The sequence below is a fragment of the Amblyraja radiata genome, chromosome 16 (genome assembly GCF_010909765.2).
Source record: "Amblyraja radiata isolate CabotCenter1 chromosome 16, sAmbRad1.1.pri, whole genome shotgun sequence".
NCBI lineage: Eukaryota > Metazoa > Chordata > Chondrichthyes > Rajiformes > Rajidae > Amblyraja > Amblyraja radiata.
This window is the reverse complement of record NC_045971.1, coordinates 21,571,157-21,591,574: the sequence shown is the minus strand read 5'-3', so window position 1 is coordinate 21,591,574 and position 20,418 is coordinate 21,571,157. Positions and strand designations below refer to the sequence as shown.

Below are 20,418 nucleotides of genomic sequence, written 5' to 3'. Positions count from 1 at the left end.
AGACACAGAAACTCGCGTCACATTTACAAACTTGGGTGTAATTTGAGGTGATTTGTCCTGCAGGGCTATGGACCTTATGATGGAAGGCAGAATCAGTCCCAAATGCTGTAATACATGGCAGGCTTAAGGACATCTCATCAGGGCTGAAGAGGAATTTGGAGTGGGAAGGGAGGTTGCAATTTTTTTATGGTGCATGTCGGAACATGATGTTAGGAAGAAAACAGCTGAAGTATGAGCGGTTAAATCTAAATTAACAATTAGGATAGACAATAGACAATAGGTGCAGGAGTAGGCCATTCGGCCCTTCGAGCCAGCGCCGCCATTCAATGTGATCATGGCTGATCATCCCCAATCAGTACCCCGTTCCTGCCTTCTCCCCTTATCCCCTGACTCTGCTATTTTTACGAGCCCTATCCAGCTCTCTCTTGAAAGCATCCAGAGAACCTGCCTCCACCGCCCTCTGCTGCAGAGAATTCCACACTCACCATTCTCTGTGAGAAAATGTGTTTCCTCGGCTCCGTTCTAAATGGCTTACTCCTTATTCTTAAACTGTGGCCCATGGTTCTGGACTTCCCCCAACATCGGAAACATGTTTCCTGCCTCTAGCGTGTCCAAGCCCTTAACAATCTTATATGTTTCAATGAGATCCCAGAGATAGTAATCTCCTGGGGATTCAAGAAACTTGGGATCCCTTGTTTAACCAGCACGCAAACAATGGGATATGCGTCATGAATTTTTTGGATGATTGTTGGGATCATGGAGATCACCTCCAATTACTGTGTGTTGCGGGTGCACTACCATCTCTATTTGCGTGGCACATAGATTTGAAACTGATTAATATTTCTCTTTTAAAGTAGACTTGGCTACTTTTTTCTGTCTGACATTTTGTTATGAACTGTGAACAAACCATTATCGTTTGTACGCAGGCATACTTCCGAGCTTCAGCTAACGAAGATGACAAGTATTGGAGATGCAGAAAAGATCCTCTTTCCTTTTTCACCTAATTCCCTCATTCACTAAATTTCTTTCTTTTGTGTTCTTTAAGTTTGTGAGCACCACTCATGTTGTAAGTTGCACAAAAGGTATTGGAGAGATTCTCCATTAATACGCAAGCAGGCCAGGGTTGTCAATTGTCTGCACTTGCTGCACACTGGTTTTGTTTAGAGATACAGCATGGAAACAGGCCCTTCATCCCTCTGAGTCCACCGACCATCCATCACCCATTCACACTGGTTCTATGTTATCCTACTTTCACTCCCAACACGCAAGAGAGCAATTTCCAGAAGCCAATTAACCTACAAACCTGCACATCGTTAGGATGTGGAAAGAAACCAGAGGACCTGGAGGAAACCCATGCCACCACAGAAGAATGTGCAAACTCCACACAGATGGCTCCCCAGGTCAGGATTAAACCCCAGTCTCTGACGCTGTGAGGCAGCTACTCTACCAGCTGAATCACCTCTGTCTTGCTGCCTTGACCTTGGGTTTGGGAGGGCAGCTTCCAGTTGCTCCGGAGGTACATAATAACACAGGAAATATAAATAGTGGACCTTCCCCGGACTCATTTGACTTTTGCGAGACCCGGTCTCGGATCATGAGGACAGTGAACGATCCCGTTTAAATTGAACATTTGTAAGCCGCTTGACTGGCGCTTTTGATAAATAAATAGAGTATTATTTTTAATTTTTTTAATTAAAATGCAAAAGACACTCCTATATGTTTAAATGATTATACACACATTTAAATCAACAGAGTTCAATCAAATTGAAAGGCAATTATCTTGTACTTAACCATTTTCTCACCATCTACTTCTATCCATTGAAACCCAATGGACCATTGGGACTAATGCTAGTTTAATGCAGACTTTATGTACTGTAGTTCCTTCCCAGGCTACACCAGGGTTCCCTTCCGAGAACTGTTCTTAACTCAAACAGTTCATAACCCGGAAATGTGTTTGCCCAGCATAAAGACACGGGGGCAACCAAGGGCAATGTGTAATTAAACCAGGGCGTTTAACTCAAGTGTTCAGATTTCACTGTAAGATGCAATGATATTGTCATTGAACATGTTCACACATGGCAGAAAGTGCCTGCAACCCTGCAGCAGCCAGCAAATGTATCCCACCGGCCTCCCAAATGCTCATTTGTATGTTTGTCTGTACATAAATCGGATGCTCATAACTGGGGAGGATCTGTAATCCTATCCGACCCAGATCAGCAGTGTGTCAGCATGGAGTACTCACACCGACACATTCTGATGTTCCGTTGTTCCTGTTAATGCATTGATTTTTAAATGATGATGTTTCAGTCAAATTGAATTTCATGCTGTAGGAACCTAAATTTCATTTCTCAACCACAGCTAGATCTCATTTTACTTTTTGAACCATCAACTGCAAGGTGTATCCAACAAGTAAACGTGTCAGAGAAGTAACTTTGTGTCAAATACAGTGATATATTTTTGTTTTAAGGGTTATGCAAATACAGTGATGTATTTTTGTATTAAGTGTAATACCGAGTTCATTTGTGAAATAGAAGCCGAACTGTCCAAATGCATATTATTATGTTATTACAGTGTAACCAATCTTTTAATGCCAGCATCCGAGCTGCAATCTAATAGATAATGTGAGAGCAAACTGGTAGATTGGTATGTAGATTGACCAATGTGTATGGTCCATCCATTATGGATGCTCTGATTTCTTCACATGATTACCTATCTAGTCTGTGCATTTAAAACAACATTAAACTTTGGTCAAAACAAGGGCAGCATTTTTGTATGGTCTTGATTATGTACCTATGTCGATGTCATTTGCAAACAGAATGTGTAAATAATCATGCTCTAGTTAAAGAAACAATACAAATTAATAGACTTTGGCTAGAGTGCAGAAACATTCTCAGTGTCCAGAAAATCCTCACCAGTGAGCGCGTTTTTCGGGGAAGCGGGTTCATTACATCTAATTCACGCAAAAGCAGCTATTATTCCTTTGCGTCCAAGGACTTTTTACACGTCATATATTGTTTCAGGATTTATCTTTTCAAAGGCAACTTGCCAAAATGCATTGGGTTTGTGTCTCTATCATATTCATTCTTGAATAAGAACATTTGCAGATATTGGGTGATAAATGTTTTCACCAGAAGAAACTGTCCACTTGTCAGAAAATCAGTTTTATATTTCAGCTTCACATGTATGGTGGGCCTGAGGCAGTAAGAAAGATATAGCTGGCCAGCATTGCCAATGACAGCTGCATCCTACGAATGAATAAATAAAATATATTTTACCATCATATGTTTAGATCTGTAAGAGCAATTAAACTTCTTGAGCAAAGTTTTCACATTTTAGTAAAATTGCTTCTGGCAGTTACTATTTTTCAAAACTTTATTTACATGCATCTTCCTTTGTTTATTGACTTTTTAAGGTTGGAACAGGACTTGGAGTAGGATTCAATGTCAATATTGCTTGGACAGGTGGTGTGGATCCCTCTAATGGAGATGTGGAGTACTTGACAGCATTCAGGTGAACACTCATTCTATGGAGTTATTGTCAGAAAACAGGGTCTTGAAGCAAGATGGGATTTTTTTTTCCTTACTAACAGTATGTACAGGACATTATTGTATTTCCACCAGTATCCGTGCATAGTCACCACCTACATGTGTTCCTTTGTTTAATCGTTATACTCTACATAGTTCCATCCTGCAGAAAAATAAATAATGCAAAAGTGGAGGAAAATTCATTAAGAATCACACAAAACAGCTTTAATTTAAAAGCCTGAGAATTAAATATTGATTGATTGCTGCAATTAAGTTATTTTTCTGAACCTTGTAATTATTTTACTTTCAGTGAAATCAGGCTTAGAATATTGCTTCAGGTGTTCACCTGCATGTAATTAGCACTGCTGCAATTTTATCTGGAGTATCTGGGTCAGAGAATTGTTAATTGTATATTTAGTCATGTATTACTTTAGTTTACGTTCATAAGAATTGTCTACAAATACTTCTTAAATCCTTTGATTCGAGGAAAGAGTCTAATAAAGTGCATGCAAAAAAAAAAGCCGATATATTTGGGAAAATGTTTTATTCAAAGGAACAAACATTTGGAAAAGGGGGCTTCCAGGAAATGGTCAAGAGCCTAAGGCATGATAACACTAAACAGACTAGAAGCCAAATTTCCTTGCTTGCATGCTACAGGGTCAGGCTGGAGTTGGATCAGATAATTGAATATAATGAAATCCAGAAGGCTGCCCTTTTTCCTTTTTGCATACCCAGCATATCACAAATTTTGTAGACTTAGGTTCGTTCTTACACTTGTGTAGTTCCAGCTGCTGTCTTTGAGGCCATCATTGTTTGATGTTAGAAAATTATCCTGGTGCTGTTTTCAATCATGGAAGTTCAGCTGACTTTTACTGACTTTAAAGGCCATATGTCTGCTGTTTCCTTGTTTGCAAACAAAAAAAAGGTGCAAGCATTGCCGTACTTATAGCACGGCCTTTAATAATGGTAAGAATGATGGTAAACAAATTGACTTGGTTGTTTAACAGCATCATTGTAAACATGACGTCTTTATCTGAATTGTTTGGGTTGAAAAATCTTTTTCATAGGATCGCAAAGTTTATTCTGATTCTTGGGAAACTGTGCATATGCTCTTATCTTTACTGTTGCTTGTAAAAAAAAACGGTCTTTGTGTTTGCTGTAAGCATTTTTGTTTTGTTGACCCGAAGTGACGAATGTTTCTAAGTTTCTCAGACAAATATGTGCTTGAGTGGTAGATCAGCTGAGCAGGACATTTTCTGTTATATGTGGCCGCATGCTTAAAATGATACCTAAGTGGAAGAGAAGGCTATAACCACATTTGCAGTAAATTATCTTATTGTGAACAAATTTCATGATTTCTTTGAAAGTTACATTCGTCTTCTGTTTTGTGTTCGTAAATTCTGTGGTTTTATAAATAGCAACAAGTGAATTTACAGCTATTAATCCCTGAATTCTTCAAGGGGATAATTCATTGTAGTTTAGTTCCTCATTCCCCAATAAGTGAGTGGAACCCTTTCCAGTGACAATTAATCTTGTGTAGATTTGTTTGACCATAGATGTTATTACATAGCTGTCTCACGATGTACGTATACACTGGACATTAGATTAAAGATTGAGTTTCAGCAGAATTTTCCTGCATCCCCAAATCTACCACCGCCCCACCTGGCCAATCACCAAGCCAAGCTTGAAGACATTGAAATAAATTGAAGTGGCTTCGCCATTGCACTGTTTAACTCAACTAAGTTCATGATGATGAAGAATTGAATCTGGCATATTACAAGCAGTATAGTCCCACACCAAACAAAACATGGTGTTTTTGCATTGTTTTTCAGGTTACATAGATTATATTAATTTTACTCCTGCATTGAAAACTATATATAAATGAATATTGCATAACTAACTTTTAGACTGAAAAAATCTTACTTCGGCAGACAGTTTATGGGATTGCATGTGCTTTCTATATGCCATGGTGCCAACACAATTGATGATAAAATGCTGTTGGGCTAAAGTTTACACCATATGGGCATGTGGTATTTGTTAGTCCAGAGTCCTTCAAATGTGAGCAGCAGCCACCTACTGTTCAACCATTTCATGGATATGAACTCATACTTGTGCTTTAGCAAACTGCTTCCTGAATGCCATTAAAGAGACAGGGACCCTTTTGTAAATCTATATGAGCTGAAATTGAAAACTATTAAAAATTAAATATACCCAACACAATCTGTTTATACTTAAAATGAAAAGTAAGTAAAGTCGGTTCTAGTGAAATCAATTTTAAAAGGGTGCAGGATTTTTATAGCTATACCCTTTTTAACTGTTAATAATGAACTTTCTAGAGATAAAGTAGTGCTTCTTAGTGGATTGATTTTTTTATCCCTTGGATATCAAGTGTTTGGATTTATTATTTTTTAGGACGGTTGTGATGCCCATAGCCAATGAGTTTTCTCCTGATGTTGTGTTGGTATCTGCTGGCTTTGATGCTGTAGAAGGACATCCCTCCCCTCTTGGTGGATACTCTGCAACAGCCAAGTGTAAGTTAGAGCACTATGGAGTGTCATCTGAGGTTACTTTGATGGAGTTCAGTGTATTATTATTGAGTACTTTGAGTTCATTAATTATCAAATTAGGATCAATAATGAGATTTGCAAAGTCATCAGACTAGTGGCATTCTGGGCCAGACACATTAATGTCATTACTTTTTTATACTTTTTCCATTATCGTAAACTACTTATTTAAATCTCTGAATATATTAATAAATTTGTGAGCATTTGTCTTAATATTATTTCTGCTGTTGAGTCATTAAGGAAAGAGTTTGAGGCCTATTCCAGATGCCATCCTTCCCCATGTGTGGAGACCGGAGTATTGTCTTTAAACATGGGACTGGCCTCCAGCCAGTTGGGCATGTTCGCATGCGATCACTGTCTCAATGCGAGTATTCTTGCCTGAATCTGAAGGGTTTGCTTTGGGTTCCACTTCAGCAATCCAATGAGTGGAAACCAGAAGCAAGTCATAAAATTGAATTGAATTATTTGAGCCCAATGGATTGCCCACCCCATCCAGCCCACCTCCAGAGTAAAGACTTTCAAATTTAAGAAAGTAAAGACTTGTGCAGTGCAAAAGAAAGATGCTTATAAAATCACTGAGTCCACAGCATGGAAACATACCCTTCAGCTCACCACAACCCTGCTGTCCATCAAACAGCCACCTACACTAATCCCATATTTCCCCTTGTATCCCCATCAGCGCTCAGCCCTCTTCCCCTAACTATTCTCTGCCATCCATCGACAATATGAGTAATTTACAGTTAATCTATCACGTTCTTGGGATATGGGAGGATATGAGAGCACTCAGAGGAAAGCCATGCAGTCACATTGAGAACATGCAAAATCCACACAACAGTACCGAGTGTCAGGATTGAATCCAAGTCTCTGGAGCTATAAACCAAAAGTGTTAACCACTACTGCCCGTATTTTTATTTCCATATGAAGCACATTTCTTTCCACTGGGTAACTGGAAATTTATTTTTTGAGTTGAGTTGAGGTTCCCACAAGTGCATTTGTTATGATTCCTCCACAATTAAAAAAAATGCTGCTTTAATTTACTGGAGTCATCGCTTTTTTTAAGATGGCAAGAATCTACCATATTTGGATTCTAGTCTGTAATCAAGTTTATTTGGACTTCAGTATATCTGTTAAGCACAAAGTGCTTTAAATTTAAACGGCCTTGTTAGATATAAAAATGTAAAAATAGCTTAATGTATTCTATGCAAATGTTATTTTGTCCTATTTACTTAAAAGTGTATATTGTATAAAAGTTATTTCCAACTTTATAATTTCCTGTTTTGAACTTTCAGGCTTATTTTAAAATTATGCGAAACAATGCTAGAATAATGCAACCAGTATTTTTTTTTAAATATCAATAATTCTGTTTTCACCTTCTTGCATACAGAAAAACACCTATAATTAAACGCATATTTGATTTGGATATTACATCATATTAAAAAAGTATAATCCAAGTTTATGTATCCGAAATAGATGGCCTGTAAAGTTAATAACATAAAGGAAAATTTGAAAGTTAGATGTCCAAATGGAAACTGTTCTTACAGTAAAGCATTTTTGCTTTGAAACCCTCAAATCAGGCAATCAAGCTTTGGTTGCTATTACTTACACCACAGTTTCCACTTCACTTAGCTCATGCAGCTTATTTAACATGGTAGTAAAACTAGCCAGGAGCTAGTTTCTTAACACTAATCACATAATCTTCTCCAAACTATTGCTAGCTTAAAAGTAGCTGTAGAGAGACCCCTTTGATAAATCTAGGGACGTCCTTGTAAATAGTGCCTAACTTTTCCCTCATGCACAGTAACCTGCCTAAAACAGCATGCACATTAATATAAAATTGTTGGCCATTTTGTATTGGCTCTCGTTGAGCAAAGTTAATATTCTTCAAAAGTTAATGTAATTCTTCAAAATATTAGATAACTTATTTGATAAGATGTAATGCTTTGTAGTGTGTTTATTCCTTCACTCTCTACGATCAGAGATTGGAAGAAAAAATTCAACTGTACCAATAAATTAGCCACTTGACAATGAAATATTATGATTTCTCCATTGTTTCAAAAGTACATAGATTAAAACATAATATTTAATTAAATATGAATGTTTAATTATATTAAATATTTAATTACTGTAATTGAATAAAACACCTGTTTTCATGTGTATGAAAGATATCATACTTAGGAACTATGTCTTGTTCCTTGCAATGGTCTGTAGAATTAAAACCAGAGATCAAGGTCAAGAGCAGGAAAAAATCACTAATATTGTGACAAGCAGCATATTGAATAACCTTTTCTTAATAAATCATTTTTAATTATGTAGTTTAATATTATCCAGGTTTATCATTCAACCTATACATTTCTAGAACAACCGACGCATTCACACAAAATTATGGATTGTGCATTTTAGGGAATCCATGCAAGTTGTGACTGAATGGAATGTTAAAATAATTTGCCTAAACCAAGTCAATATTTATCTCATTTGCATTTCCACAATTGAAATTAACCTAAACAATATTTCAAAAGAGACTCCAGCTCATAAAATTGTTTTTGTATTTTATAATTTTCAGTTACAATAATTAGCTAAATTGTTGAAATTCTATTAAACAAAAATTAATGGTCTATAATTTTGTGATAAACTGTGATAAGTTGGGCAGTATTTTGTAGTTTTGCGAAAAACAGAAAAGCTAGATGAACTCGGCCAGTCACACAGCATCTGTGGAAAGAGAAACCAGATAATGCTTCAGGTCAAAGACCTTTCATCAGAGGTTTTCCCACAGATGCTGCCTGACTGGCCAAGATCTTCCGGCATTTCTGTTTTTGTTTCAGATTTGAGCATCTGCAGTTTTATTTGGTTTCTAATATTTGTAGATCTCATCATGGGTTTGTAAATGAACGTGAAAGGCAGCTAAATTCAATAAATGTGACCAACAAAATGCTTAATAATATCACCCGTTTATTGATGTAATTGTTGTAAATGACATTTGACAGCAAGCAGAATTTTTTTTTACATGTTAACAAATCATAACTTCTAAGCATGAATAAAGTACATTTTCCTAAAACTCATCCATCATCAATAGTTCAAAGCATGCTACACAGTAGAAGCTTGAACTTATACTTTACTCTCAAAAATCACCCCCATTGAATTCATTGCAATACTTTTTAAAGTCGTTATGTAGCACACTTGGCAATACCAAGGGGGATAATTCTTTGGATAAACATGTGCGCTTTTCTTTTTCAAAAAATTGGGCAACAAGTATGATCTATGTTTTTAATTATATCAATTATGTTCAAAGGCAAGATGTCAATTAATGAAGTCTCATCAAAGTATTTCTATATAAGTTGTTCTGAAAATGCTTCAGTAGAAGATAGTTTTGATGGGAAAGTGGTGGTCCATTGATGTTAAGTGGTGCATTTCACATGCATTTCTTTCTCAGGTTTTGGCTACCTGACCAAACAGCTGATGAAGTTAGCTGCAGGACGTGTGGTTCTTGCTTTGGAAGGAGGACATGATCTCACTGCCATCTGTGATGCATCTGAGGCCTGTGTTTCAGCCCTGCTGGGTAATGAGGTATGCAGAACAGTCAAAATCAAAACCAGATCATGCTGTAAAGATACATCTTTAACTTAATAGGCATAGGTGCTAAACTGACAATTGTTTTTTTTTGATATATTGGTGCATAGAATGTGCTTTAAAAGTAATATGACATTAAATGAAATTGCAGAGTCCATGCAATTGAAATTGAAATCGCATTCAGTCTGGAAAATATTTGAATTTTTCCCCATAATATTATTCGGTTTTATTCTTCTAATTAATTGAATGTGCTTTACAAATTGAATTAATAGTGGGCACTAGCTTTTCTAAAAGAATGCATAAATTATGAAATTTAAACGTTTTGCTCTTTGACATAAATAACCTTTATTTTTATTTTCTTATTTCCTACCAGAGCTGGAATAATTAATGTTTGTGTGTGTATATAAAATGGTGCATGATTTATGCTTTGTTTTAAATATATCTTACCAGCTGGATCCTTTGCCTCAAGAAATACTTCAGCAAAAACCCAATGCAAATGCAGTCGCATCACTAGAGAAAGTTATTGAAATTCAAAGTAAGTTGTTGCTCTATGTTACCTCTAATTACTCATGTTGATGTACTGCTTGTGCACAGGAATGTTACACAATGATATCTGTAAGCTGCTTAATGCTTCCCCATTGACACAATAGTGGCTTGGCAGCAGCTTTTTAATAAAATTGAACTGACAATGGTACCTTCCATGTGTTCTTCCTTATATCTTCAAAACAACCATGCATAAATAGCAAATACCAGTCACACTGTCATGAATCTCTGAGGGCCCAGTATGCCATATGACTTTTTTTTGTTTTACAGAACTGTATAATTCATTGATTTCAGTTAAAAATCAGGAGCCACAAATTGGATTCTGCTTGTATGTTTGCTGTTGATCAGAAGTCTCTAAGGTGCAATCATTGCTCTGAAATCTACTCTGCACTACAAATGGAGCAACCAACATTGACATTTGTAAAGCTGCCTCCATTTGAAGCAGTTCAAAATAACTGTAGAATGGCCCTGAGTTGTGTAGATTGGCAATGGTAGAACAATGCTATCCTTTGCTAAATTTCTCCTCGTGGTTGTTTGGTAAAGTCTGTACCTAAAGATACAACATAGACCAGAAGATTGCTGTTTGATCCTGTTGTGTACTGATTAGATTCCCCCTGATTTTGGCTCCCTAGAATTTGATTGCCAAGGAAAATCATCCTTTCCAGAAATTCATAAAAGAGATGAGATGATAATGAGATACTATTGTGAACTTTATCTCAAGTGATTCTCCCTCATGATTGGTGAAGGAATTATTGAGTACTTACTGCATGATGAGGAGTTGCCATATTTTATATCTGCTTGCAGCAATGATAGTTACACTGTATACTTTATTGATGTATATCACATTAAAGGTAAAATCTGACCTGTTTGCTAAGCCTTGATGATTTGACTTTCAGGCAAACACTGGAGTTCGGTGAAGCGCTATGCTTCCACGATAGGTTACTCGTTGCTGGAGGCCCAAAAGCACGAGAAGGAAGAAGCAGAAACTGTTACAGCATTAGCCTCGCTGACAGTGGACACAGAGCAGAACAGTTCTGAACCAGAGGCAAGGTAATTATATAATCTCCTTTTTACAACAGTGAAGATAAACACTGTAAATGGTTAAATGAGGAGAAATCAAAGCTCAAAACTGAAACCCCAAGACAAAAACGGAAAGCACTCAGAAGGTCGAGCAGCTTTAGTGGGAAGAGAAGCGGAGTTGATTTTGTGGGTAAAGGATCCTTCATCAATAGTGGGAGAGTGAAAAATGATGCATGTTTTAAATTGCACTTCGGAGAAGGGGTGGAGAGAACAAAGGGAATGCCTGTGATGGGTGCAAACCAAAGTTGGCAATGTAATCATTATTTTAAAAATAAGCAGAGGAGCAAAATGGAGAAATAAATTGAAATAGAAGGGTAGAGTCGCTCGCATCTGTGAAGAGAAACAAAAGGATGCGTGCCTTGAAATTGGTAAATTCAATTTTAAATCTCAAGAGCTGCAACTTCCCCAGATGAAATACTGAGGTACTGTTCTTCGTGCTTGGGTTGTGCAATGGAGCCGTGCAAGAGGCTGGAGTGGGATTGGGAGTTCAAGTGACAAGGGACAAGAAACTGAGGGTGCTCCTTGTGGACTGCAAAGCCGTCACTGAGCCTGGATCTCTCCATAGTAGAGTATACCTTATTGTGAACACCAAATGCAATACTCCAAATTATAAGCTTCACCAAAGACTTTTTGGGCCCCTGGATGGTGGGAAGGAAAATAGTAAAAGGACAGGTGTTTCACTGTCCAAGATTTGGGTGTGAACCTGCTCTGAGAAGAAGAATTCTTGCTGGAACTGGTGACCCAAGAAGTCATGGAAAAAATGATCCTTTTGAGATGCTGGAGAGAAAAAAATGGGAAGATCAATGTTCTGGTTGAATCCTGTTGAAAGAGCACAAGATTATCCGTTGAAAGCTGATTGCGTTGAAGGTGGGGGCAAGGGTGAGCTCATCCATGCAATGGCTGGGAGGATAATGGCAGAATGTGGAGTGTGCAGAAGTAATTGAAAATTCTGAGTATAGTGGAGAGGTAAAAGCGTGGTTCAGGAAAAAGAAAGATAACCTCAAAGTCAGGGCATATACGGCAAAGATGGAGAAATTGGGTAAAGGAATTAACATAGGAAGCAGGGTGAGAGATGATGTTTTTTATATTGAATAGTGGGCAGAAATAGAGTTCAGATTTGTGGTTCAAATAAGCCTCGGTCATCACACTGAGCACCGGCTCCCCTCAGGGCTGTGTCCTGAGTCCGCTGCTCTTTACATTGATGACACATGACTGTGTCGCCAGGTCCACTACTAACCATATCATCAAATACGCGGATGACACAACAGTAGTGGGCCTTATCCGCAATAACGACGACCAGGCATATAGAGAGGAGGTGGAACAGCTGGTGAGCTGGTGCAGCAGGAACAACCTTCTCCTAAATGTGAACAAAACCAAGGAGATTGTCGTCGATTTCAGAAGGAAAATTCAGCCCAGTCACACTCCACTCTGCATCAACAACTCAGCAGTGGAGCAGGTGAAAAGGATCAAGTTCCTGGGGGTGCATATAACGGACACCTTAAACTGGTCCACAAACATTACATCTCTGGCAAAACGGGCACAGCAGCGGTTGTACTTCCTCCGCAGGTTGAGAAGTTTACACCTCCACCCTCCCATCCTCGCCACTTTCTACAGAAGCACAATTGAGTCGGTCATGACCAGCTGCATCTCTACGTGGTGCGGCAGCTGTACAGCTGCGGACTGGAAGTGCCTTCAGAGAGTGGTGAGGACAGCGGAAAAAATCATTGGGACTTCTCTTCCTTCCATCATGGACATGGGGTACAAGCGCTGTCTGATTAGAGCTAAGGGCATTACCAGAGCCCCCACACACCCACAATTTGGACTGTTTATACTGCTTAACTCTGGGAGGAGGTACCGCAGCATGAAGAGCGGGACAACCAGGTTCTGCAACAGCTTCATCCCCCAGGCCATAAGATTACTGAACAATCAACAAAACCGAGGCTAGAACTTTTTAAATATCGACACTTTTAAAAAACTTTTTATATATATTTATTTTACAGAACCATGCACATGAGGCATTTTTATGGACGCACCTAGCACTTTTACTTTTACTATTTACCTGATTTGGAGAGTCAAATGCAACGAAATTTCGTTCAAGGTGCACTGTGTCTAGGTGTATATCTGAATGACAATAAAGTTTTCATTCATTCATTCATTCATTCATTCATTCATTCATTCATTCATTATAGTGATAAGATGGACATAGCTCAAGCCCATGCAAGTTTCTATCGCTAAAACGTTGACTTGAAGAAACTAGCGGAGTTGAAGGGGGAACAAGTTCAACTAGGTGAAAATAAGCACTGATGGAAGATAATTGGGTTAGTTTAAGGAAGAAGTCCAGGAGCCCGCTCTTATGAGATGAAGGTGTAAAGAGTTTGGACATTTATCTCATTTGCGGCACATTGAGGTTCTCTTTAAATGTTGCTTTTTGTGCTTCAGCCAACTCTGTCGGCATGGTCTTGACAAGATAAAGGAATATTGAGGGAACAGGTTTTTACCACATGGAGTCTTGCATGAATTTGGAAGCTGTTTTAGATTGCAGATTGATATGCATTTTGAATCAAGCTTATTCTGAAGACCATTTTATTTTTAAAATGATAAATTTATATGATTTACAATTCCACCATTCAAACTGGCTACTTACAACAATGTTGGAGAATGTAGAACTGCTTTGTCAGTTTTTCTCTACATCACCCCTCATCATGTATTTGGGCTGGATTGTGCTGGACATGCCCTTTGTCTTGTGCTGACTCTTGCTAGCACGCTGGCCATGCACCCCTTGATGTCTCGCCCGTGCTACAGCCGTTCCACAAAGCAGATCATTCTGCAGGCAGCAACCAGGCCACAGGTGGTATCAACTCAGACCCTTCCCAAAGACCATACTGATGGGCTTGTGACAGCATGTTACTTGAAAGTCAAAAATCTTCTGAATGAATCCCGTGACCAGAGACCATAGACTCAGAATAATAAGATGTACCTTTAGGAAGGAGATGAGGAGGAATTTCTTTAGTCAGAGATTGGCGAATCTGTGGAATTCATTGGCCCAGAAGGCTGTGGAGGCAGTCAATTATATTTTTAAGGCAGAGATTGGTAGATTCTTGATTAGGACGGGTGTCAAGATTTATATTAAAACGTTATAAACTTCACTTATCTTTATAGTGATGCGTCTAATGCATCCACATGTTCCATGTTTCTGATCACAGCCATGGATGTTTGGAGCTTGTCACACAAATCCACAACAGCTTTTTTTCTTGTTTGTCAATTTCCAAAATATTTTGTAAGTGCTTCTCCAGGTCACGACCAAAATTACAATATAACCATGTAATGCAAATAATATTCACCTAATTTATCATTCACATGATATCCAATTTGTGTAAGAGAAACACTTGAAGTGCAAAATCTGAGTGTGATGAAAGAATCTTTGGCCCCCTTCGGTCATGGCTGACCATGGGTGTCTCCTGGGTTGGAGGACGCCAGTTCGTGACTTTGTTTAACATGGGGAGACTGGAGCACAGACAGCCACCACATGGTCCTTGACAGATCTGGGTCAGGATCCAGTGGCATGGAATCCAAGACGACCGGAGACCCTTTTCTGCTGCAGCCTTCATCCGCTTTCCGAGGTGTTGTGACGCTCCACTAAGGCCAGCCATCATCCTCTGCCTGTTCTGTTGAGGTCTTGATTGAAAGAATATCAATTACTGTAATGGAATAACCAAAATGAGATACTGTTAGGAGTAAGAGCAAGTGACAGCATCTCGGTGAATGGGTGTGAAAGAGATGATTGATTCAGGAGTCGAACAGTAGTAAGGAAGAAGTTGTTCAAAAGTCTGATGTCCAAGCTTTCCAGCTCTTTTATCTTCCCCCGGGGGAGAAAAGGGAATGGCCAGGGTCACAGGCATTCTTTTAAAAAGAATGAAGAATATTTAGTAAAATAGAACAAAATATTTAATTTTCAGTGTTTGCCTGCATGGGTTAATTAATTTATGTATATATTTTGTTTCATACCATCAAAGTTTAATATCCAACATATTGTTCGATGCTGGCTTCATTATGTAGTATATCTTAAATTGAGATGTGACACCACCTTCAAACAACATGTAGTCAGCACTCCCTGTGCCTTCACATTTGCCTTATCCAGGGAAGACATTAATTTTGTTCACAAAGCATCCGTGCATAAATCTTTTAGAGTTAGTTTAAATTTATCAATTTGTTAATCATGACATTAGTACAAATTTTCAATTTCATTTTACTAATTCTTGAATTTGCAGTACCACTTAACAAACTATAATTGAAATCTGGTGAAGATGTTTTTAACATTATAATCTCGCTTTGCATTATATTGATTAGTTAAAACCATTGGAAAAGTGGAAAAGATAGCAGTAAAGAGAAATCATTTTGATTTAATGGGAATGGGCTTAATTTCTCATAATTTGACCATCTGCAATAGTAAAATAAAATGAGTCCTGGAATCCTGGAACCTTTTCTGACCTACTTTGGTCCCATCGGTTTTTTAAGCACCATCAAATGTGGTGTGAAAATTTAAAAACTGCAGATGCTGGAAATATTAAATAAAAACAAAATGCAAATCAAGCAGGTTCTGAGAAAGAGAAATGGTTAACATTTCAAGTCTGAAACATTTTGTCAGAATCGGAAAAGAGTAATGTGATCTGTGCATCTTCCACTTTGTATTTGAATCTCAAAATATTTATCTATATTAAATGTATCTATAAATAAATACCAATTTCAATTTAAACTTTACATCTTTAAATAATGGAACAGTGAGTGATTTAAATGTGCTGATTTAAATTTTCAGTTTGGAATTTTCCCTGATATCCATCGTGAAAATAATTATTCGAATTAAGTGATTTTTTTAAATATATAAAATTTATTGTTACAAATTAACTGAAATTGAATTACTCTAAGAATTTACTTTTTTCTTTATTGAGGAACTTAGCATGTAAAGAGGTTTGAAACCTTGTAGGTGTCTTTCATGCCATTTCCAATAAGATGCGTTAAGATCTTATTTATTTTTCAGGCAAGGGGACGAACCAATGGAAGAAGAGCTAGCAATGTAAAAGTGCCAATGGTCATATTACTGTCACCTGTGTGAATCTTTCTTGTAACCTCCTTTAAAGTCTATCAGACATACAGTGTCCATTGTCTGCCTCTGACAGTGTTATTGTATTGAACTTGAACTGTTGTGAAAAACATCTAGTCTTCAAGCTAGATTCACTAGCCAATCTGTCTGTATTTGAAGACCTGAAATTGAAGAGTTTAAAGGGACACCGCAGCTTTGTATTTCTTCAAAGTTCATCTGTTCTCCCTTAAGGGAGAATAATGTTTTAAAGGTTACAAAACACTCAAGGCTTTGATTTCAGCTCCCTAGCCTAAATGCAGTGGTAAGATATTAGCGTTTGAAATGCTTATGAGAGTTGATGAATCGGCTTCCTAAAGGATGTTGAAAAGCAGGAAAGAGAAAAAAAAGGATGGAGAGGAAGCAGTATAATATTTTTTTGTCAGGAAAATTGAAAGGAAATTTGTGCCTTTAAAAAAAAAAATGGTTGAAACTCACAACTTCATTTTTAAATGCCTTAATTTACATCAGTGAAATACTGCTGTTGATTTTCGGAACATAGTCAAAAATGGCATGATCATCTGATTGAAAAATCTTCAGCTACTTTCAGTCACAAATGAACAACACCCCTCTCTGTATAAACATTTGGTTTGTTTATTTATTTCTTTTGTAAAATTTCTTAAACTTTATTTGTGTATTTGCTGATGACCAACTGTTATCTCGATGAGTTTGTTTCAGTTTAACTATAAATAGTCATAATATTGTCATATATGTCCTTTGAAGTTCTCCAGTTGATGTTTCAAGAACCCTAATTTTGGTTCCCTTTGTTACCTTAAAATTTTTAAATTTAAAAAGAGAGGTTAACACAATATAATTTTCATACAATTTTATTGTTTATATATATTCTGAAAATTGTTATTTTTGTCTTTTTTTTTACTCCAAATGTGTTGAAGGAGCTTGTAGTTTCTGCTGGATAAGGTGGTTTGCTGTTTGCTTTTTGTATTGAGGTTCACCTTACAAGGAGAACCAGACTGAGCATTTTGGACTGCAGGTCTAACTTTGGAATATTTTCAACTGAATTTCAGAGGTTCTTTTTAACAATTTTCCTTCATAAAGAGTAGTGTTTAATTTGAGCACCAAACTCGTAGAAATCAGACCATCTATTTCAATCAAGAAGGCCATAAGTGATGATGTATGTTTTATCTTAATGCTTTTCTAAAACTAGAAGGCAAACTAATTAAGTCGGCAGGATTTTCAAAAGAGCGGGTACAATGATTGTTGAATTGTGGCACTAAATGTAATGTCCAGATGGAAGCAAAATGATAACCCTGATGATATTGTGTGACTGAATTGATGCATATGGTAGTGGGAGTTCTATTAGATACATGCTTTTTAAAGGCTTACAGAAAACAGCAATGTACTCTTGTGATTGTAGCAGTTGAACAGTGGATGGGGAATTTCACTCCTTCACAGTAAATCTTAAAATAGGGTATATTTGTGTTTAAAGAGTCGGCGGGTATTTCAAAATATACTGAAATAGTTGATTAACAAGCCAATTTGCGAACCCTGTTAAAATAATGAAGGCGTTTCACAAACTGGTGTATGCAAAATCTTAAATATTTAATAGTGTAAAGGTTGTTAGATAAATAGGCTTTATAGTTTCACTCTTAGAGAAAAGTTGTATCACTTGATGAGGATTAGGTGAGAGACACCATGACTGAATGAATGTTTGTGGACATTGTTCTGCTGTTGAACTAATATTTACAAAAATAGAAAATACCATCAAAGAGACGTTGAATGACAGACTGGGCCTGTGTTATACACGGTGGTAGCTGTTTCACTAGACAGACAGCTATAAGATTGATTCAGTGAATCTGTAAATGGTTGAGGTGAAAGACTGGGCCTCTCAGTGCAGGTTAATTAAGAATTCCTGCCGTAGTCGGGTTGGCCACAGAAGGTAACGGAAGTGCATCCATGCATTTCACAACAGTAAATGAAGCTTTACTTGCCATCTGCAACATTGGCGTGAATTTTGTAAAATTGTTTTTTTTCACGCAAGCAGCTTGGTATTGATGTATTTTAGTAAACAAAATATATTTTACATTTTTAGCTTAAAGACATACAATATAAATAATTGTATATATAGAATATATTGTTTAAATTCATAGATTTGCTGCTGTTTGGGTGGATTAAATACTATAACTTTTTCAATAATGACTTTGGGTGGATACAGTAATGTTAAAGTCTCGGCTGGAATGTAATTGAGAATTCCGGCATTAACAGTTATTCCGTACATTCCTCTTTCAGTTTTAGTTGAATCCAGTTTTCATTCCTCTATTTATGAAGTGATGGGAAGCTTTAACAAGAAGTTGCTTTGATTTTGGGGTCCACTGGATGGGCTTTACTGACCATAAGAATGCTGCAACGTATTAGTTTTCAAGATGAAAGGGGCGGTTTCATTAGATAAAGATAGTGTGATTTGATATGAAATATGGATTTTATGGTGACCTTATAAATGTACAAGACTGGGGTAAAGATGGGAGGTTGTTTAAATTATTTGTTCAGATCTTAATGTTTGTACAAAAAATTGTGCTGTTACATTGTTTTAAATACAGTTTAAAGATAAATATAACATGACTGCTCAGCTGTAAGATGGAGGAGGTGATGTGTTTTAAACAGTGAAACTGGGTTTCCTGTACAAATATTGATTTTTCCAATGTGTGCCTAGTGTCTGGAAAATGCTTCTTCCAGAGCCAATCCTGTAGTTTTAGTGATAGATGGACTTGCTTCATAATTTTTTTTTGTTCCATTAAATGCCTTCAACAGAAGATTGAGAATCAGTACTAAACGTAAAAAGGCCTAATTAATTACCTGGCTTGTATAAGCATTCTAACTGGGAGAGGTGCAGTCATTATTTCCCTTCAGGATTCTGTACAGGTGCAAAGTTACTTTGCCAAAACTCTGTATGCTAGATTTTCCACCAGGGTCTAGCTTGCTATTTAAATGTACAATTATAATGGACGTCTCTGTTGGAGGAACAAAGAAGCAAGTTTTGATGACAGCTTGCATTACACTGTATAACAGCAGAATGCACATCTAGCTTGTGTTATTAAATTGTACTGTGTTGCTTTAACCTTTTCACCAATACAGTCTTGGCAACTCTAATTGACTGGAGCATTTTTTTTCCTGTTGATTTTATTCTGCCTTGATATATAGTTGTTCCAATGAGGTAAAACGCCTTTATCGAGAATCTTCTGGAGGATGGATGTATTGATGTGGTGGAATAGTCTGTCTATAACCATTTCCTTGCTATGTTGGCAACAATCTCTGAATTTATTTTCAAATATATAACTACAAAAAAATGTTAAATTTGCATTTAAACCACATTTTATTGTTTTTGTATCCATTGACACCACCCAGTGTCACTAATAGAATTGTCAATAAGTTAAATGTCTGTATTTAGGTGAAGTGCTAAGTGTGTGTATAGTGATTTATTAACAGTATTGTATTGTAGCAGGTGTTTATAATTTTTGTCATAATCAAATTGATGTAAATCTCAAATTTCCTTCACCCTCTCTCACTCCATTTTCCCTTTCTGTATTGTTTGGAGTCCATTATTTTGTATCATGTTATAACATTAGTGTTTGTGTAAATAAAATAATTTTGTTTCTGGCAAAAATGAGTCTGTATATCCAGACATCTGACATATTCATCTTAGAATATATGCATACAATGAAGTTTAAAATCCTGACCAATGAAGAAATCATTTATTTGTGACAGAAAGGAGAAAGATCTGTGTGCTGAGCGAGGCTGCCCATTGTGTTGGTGGCACAGGAGTAGTTGATACAAGCCTGTTAGGCTGTGAAAATGTTGATAAACGCTTAATTCACAGACAAGATGGCACAAACTGTGATGCCCAGATTGCAACGAGCAGCTCTAATGGTTTTACAGGATAAAGAATTGGCCAAAGTTCCCACTTCTACTTGCAGTTCTACTTACAGGAAAGACAGACACAAAAAGCTGGAGTAACTCAGCGGGACAGGCAGCATCTCCAGAGAGAAGGAAGGGG

General features: G+C 37.1%; 1 protein-coding gene across 6 annotated transcripts in view; it reads left to right on the top strand.

Moving 5' to 3' along the window:
- hdac5 (histone deacetylase 5) overlaps window positions 1–20,028 on the top strand; it is a 288,826-nt gene extending 268,798 nt beyond the window's left edge. For all 6 annotated transcript variants that reach the window (XM_033035320.1, XM_033035315.1, XM_033035317.1 and 3 more), the window contains 6 exons: window positions 3,413–3,510; window positions 5,937–6,055; window positions 9,516–9,649; window positions 10,103–10,187; window positions 11,092–11,245; window positions 16,311–20,028. In XM_033035320.1, the coding sequence (XP_032891211.1) occupies window positions 3,413–3,510; window positions 5,937–6,055; window positions 9,516–9,649; window positions 10,103–10,187; window positions 11,092–11,245; window positions 16,311–16,350 (630 nt within the window). In that variant the 3' untranslated portion in view covers window positions 16,351–20,028. The remainder of the gene's footprint in view (window positions 1–3,412; window positions 3,511–5,936; window positions 6,056–9,515; window positions 9,650–10,102; window positions 10,188–11,091; window positions 11,246–16,310) is intronic.
- The last annotated feature ends 390 nt before the right edge of the window (window positions 20,029–20,418 follow it).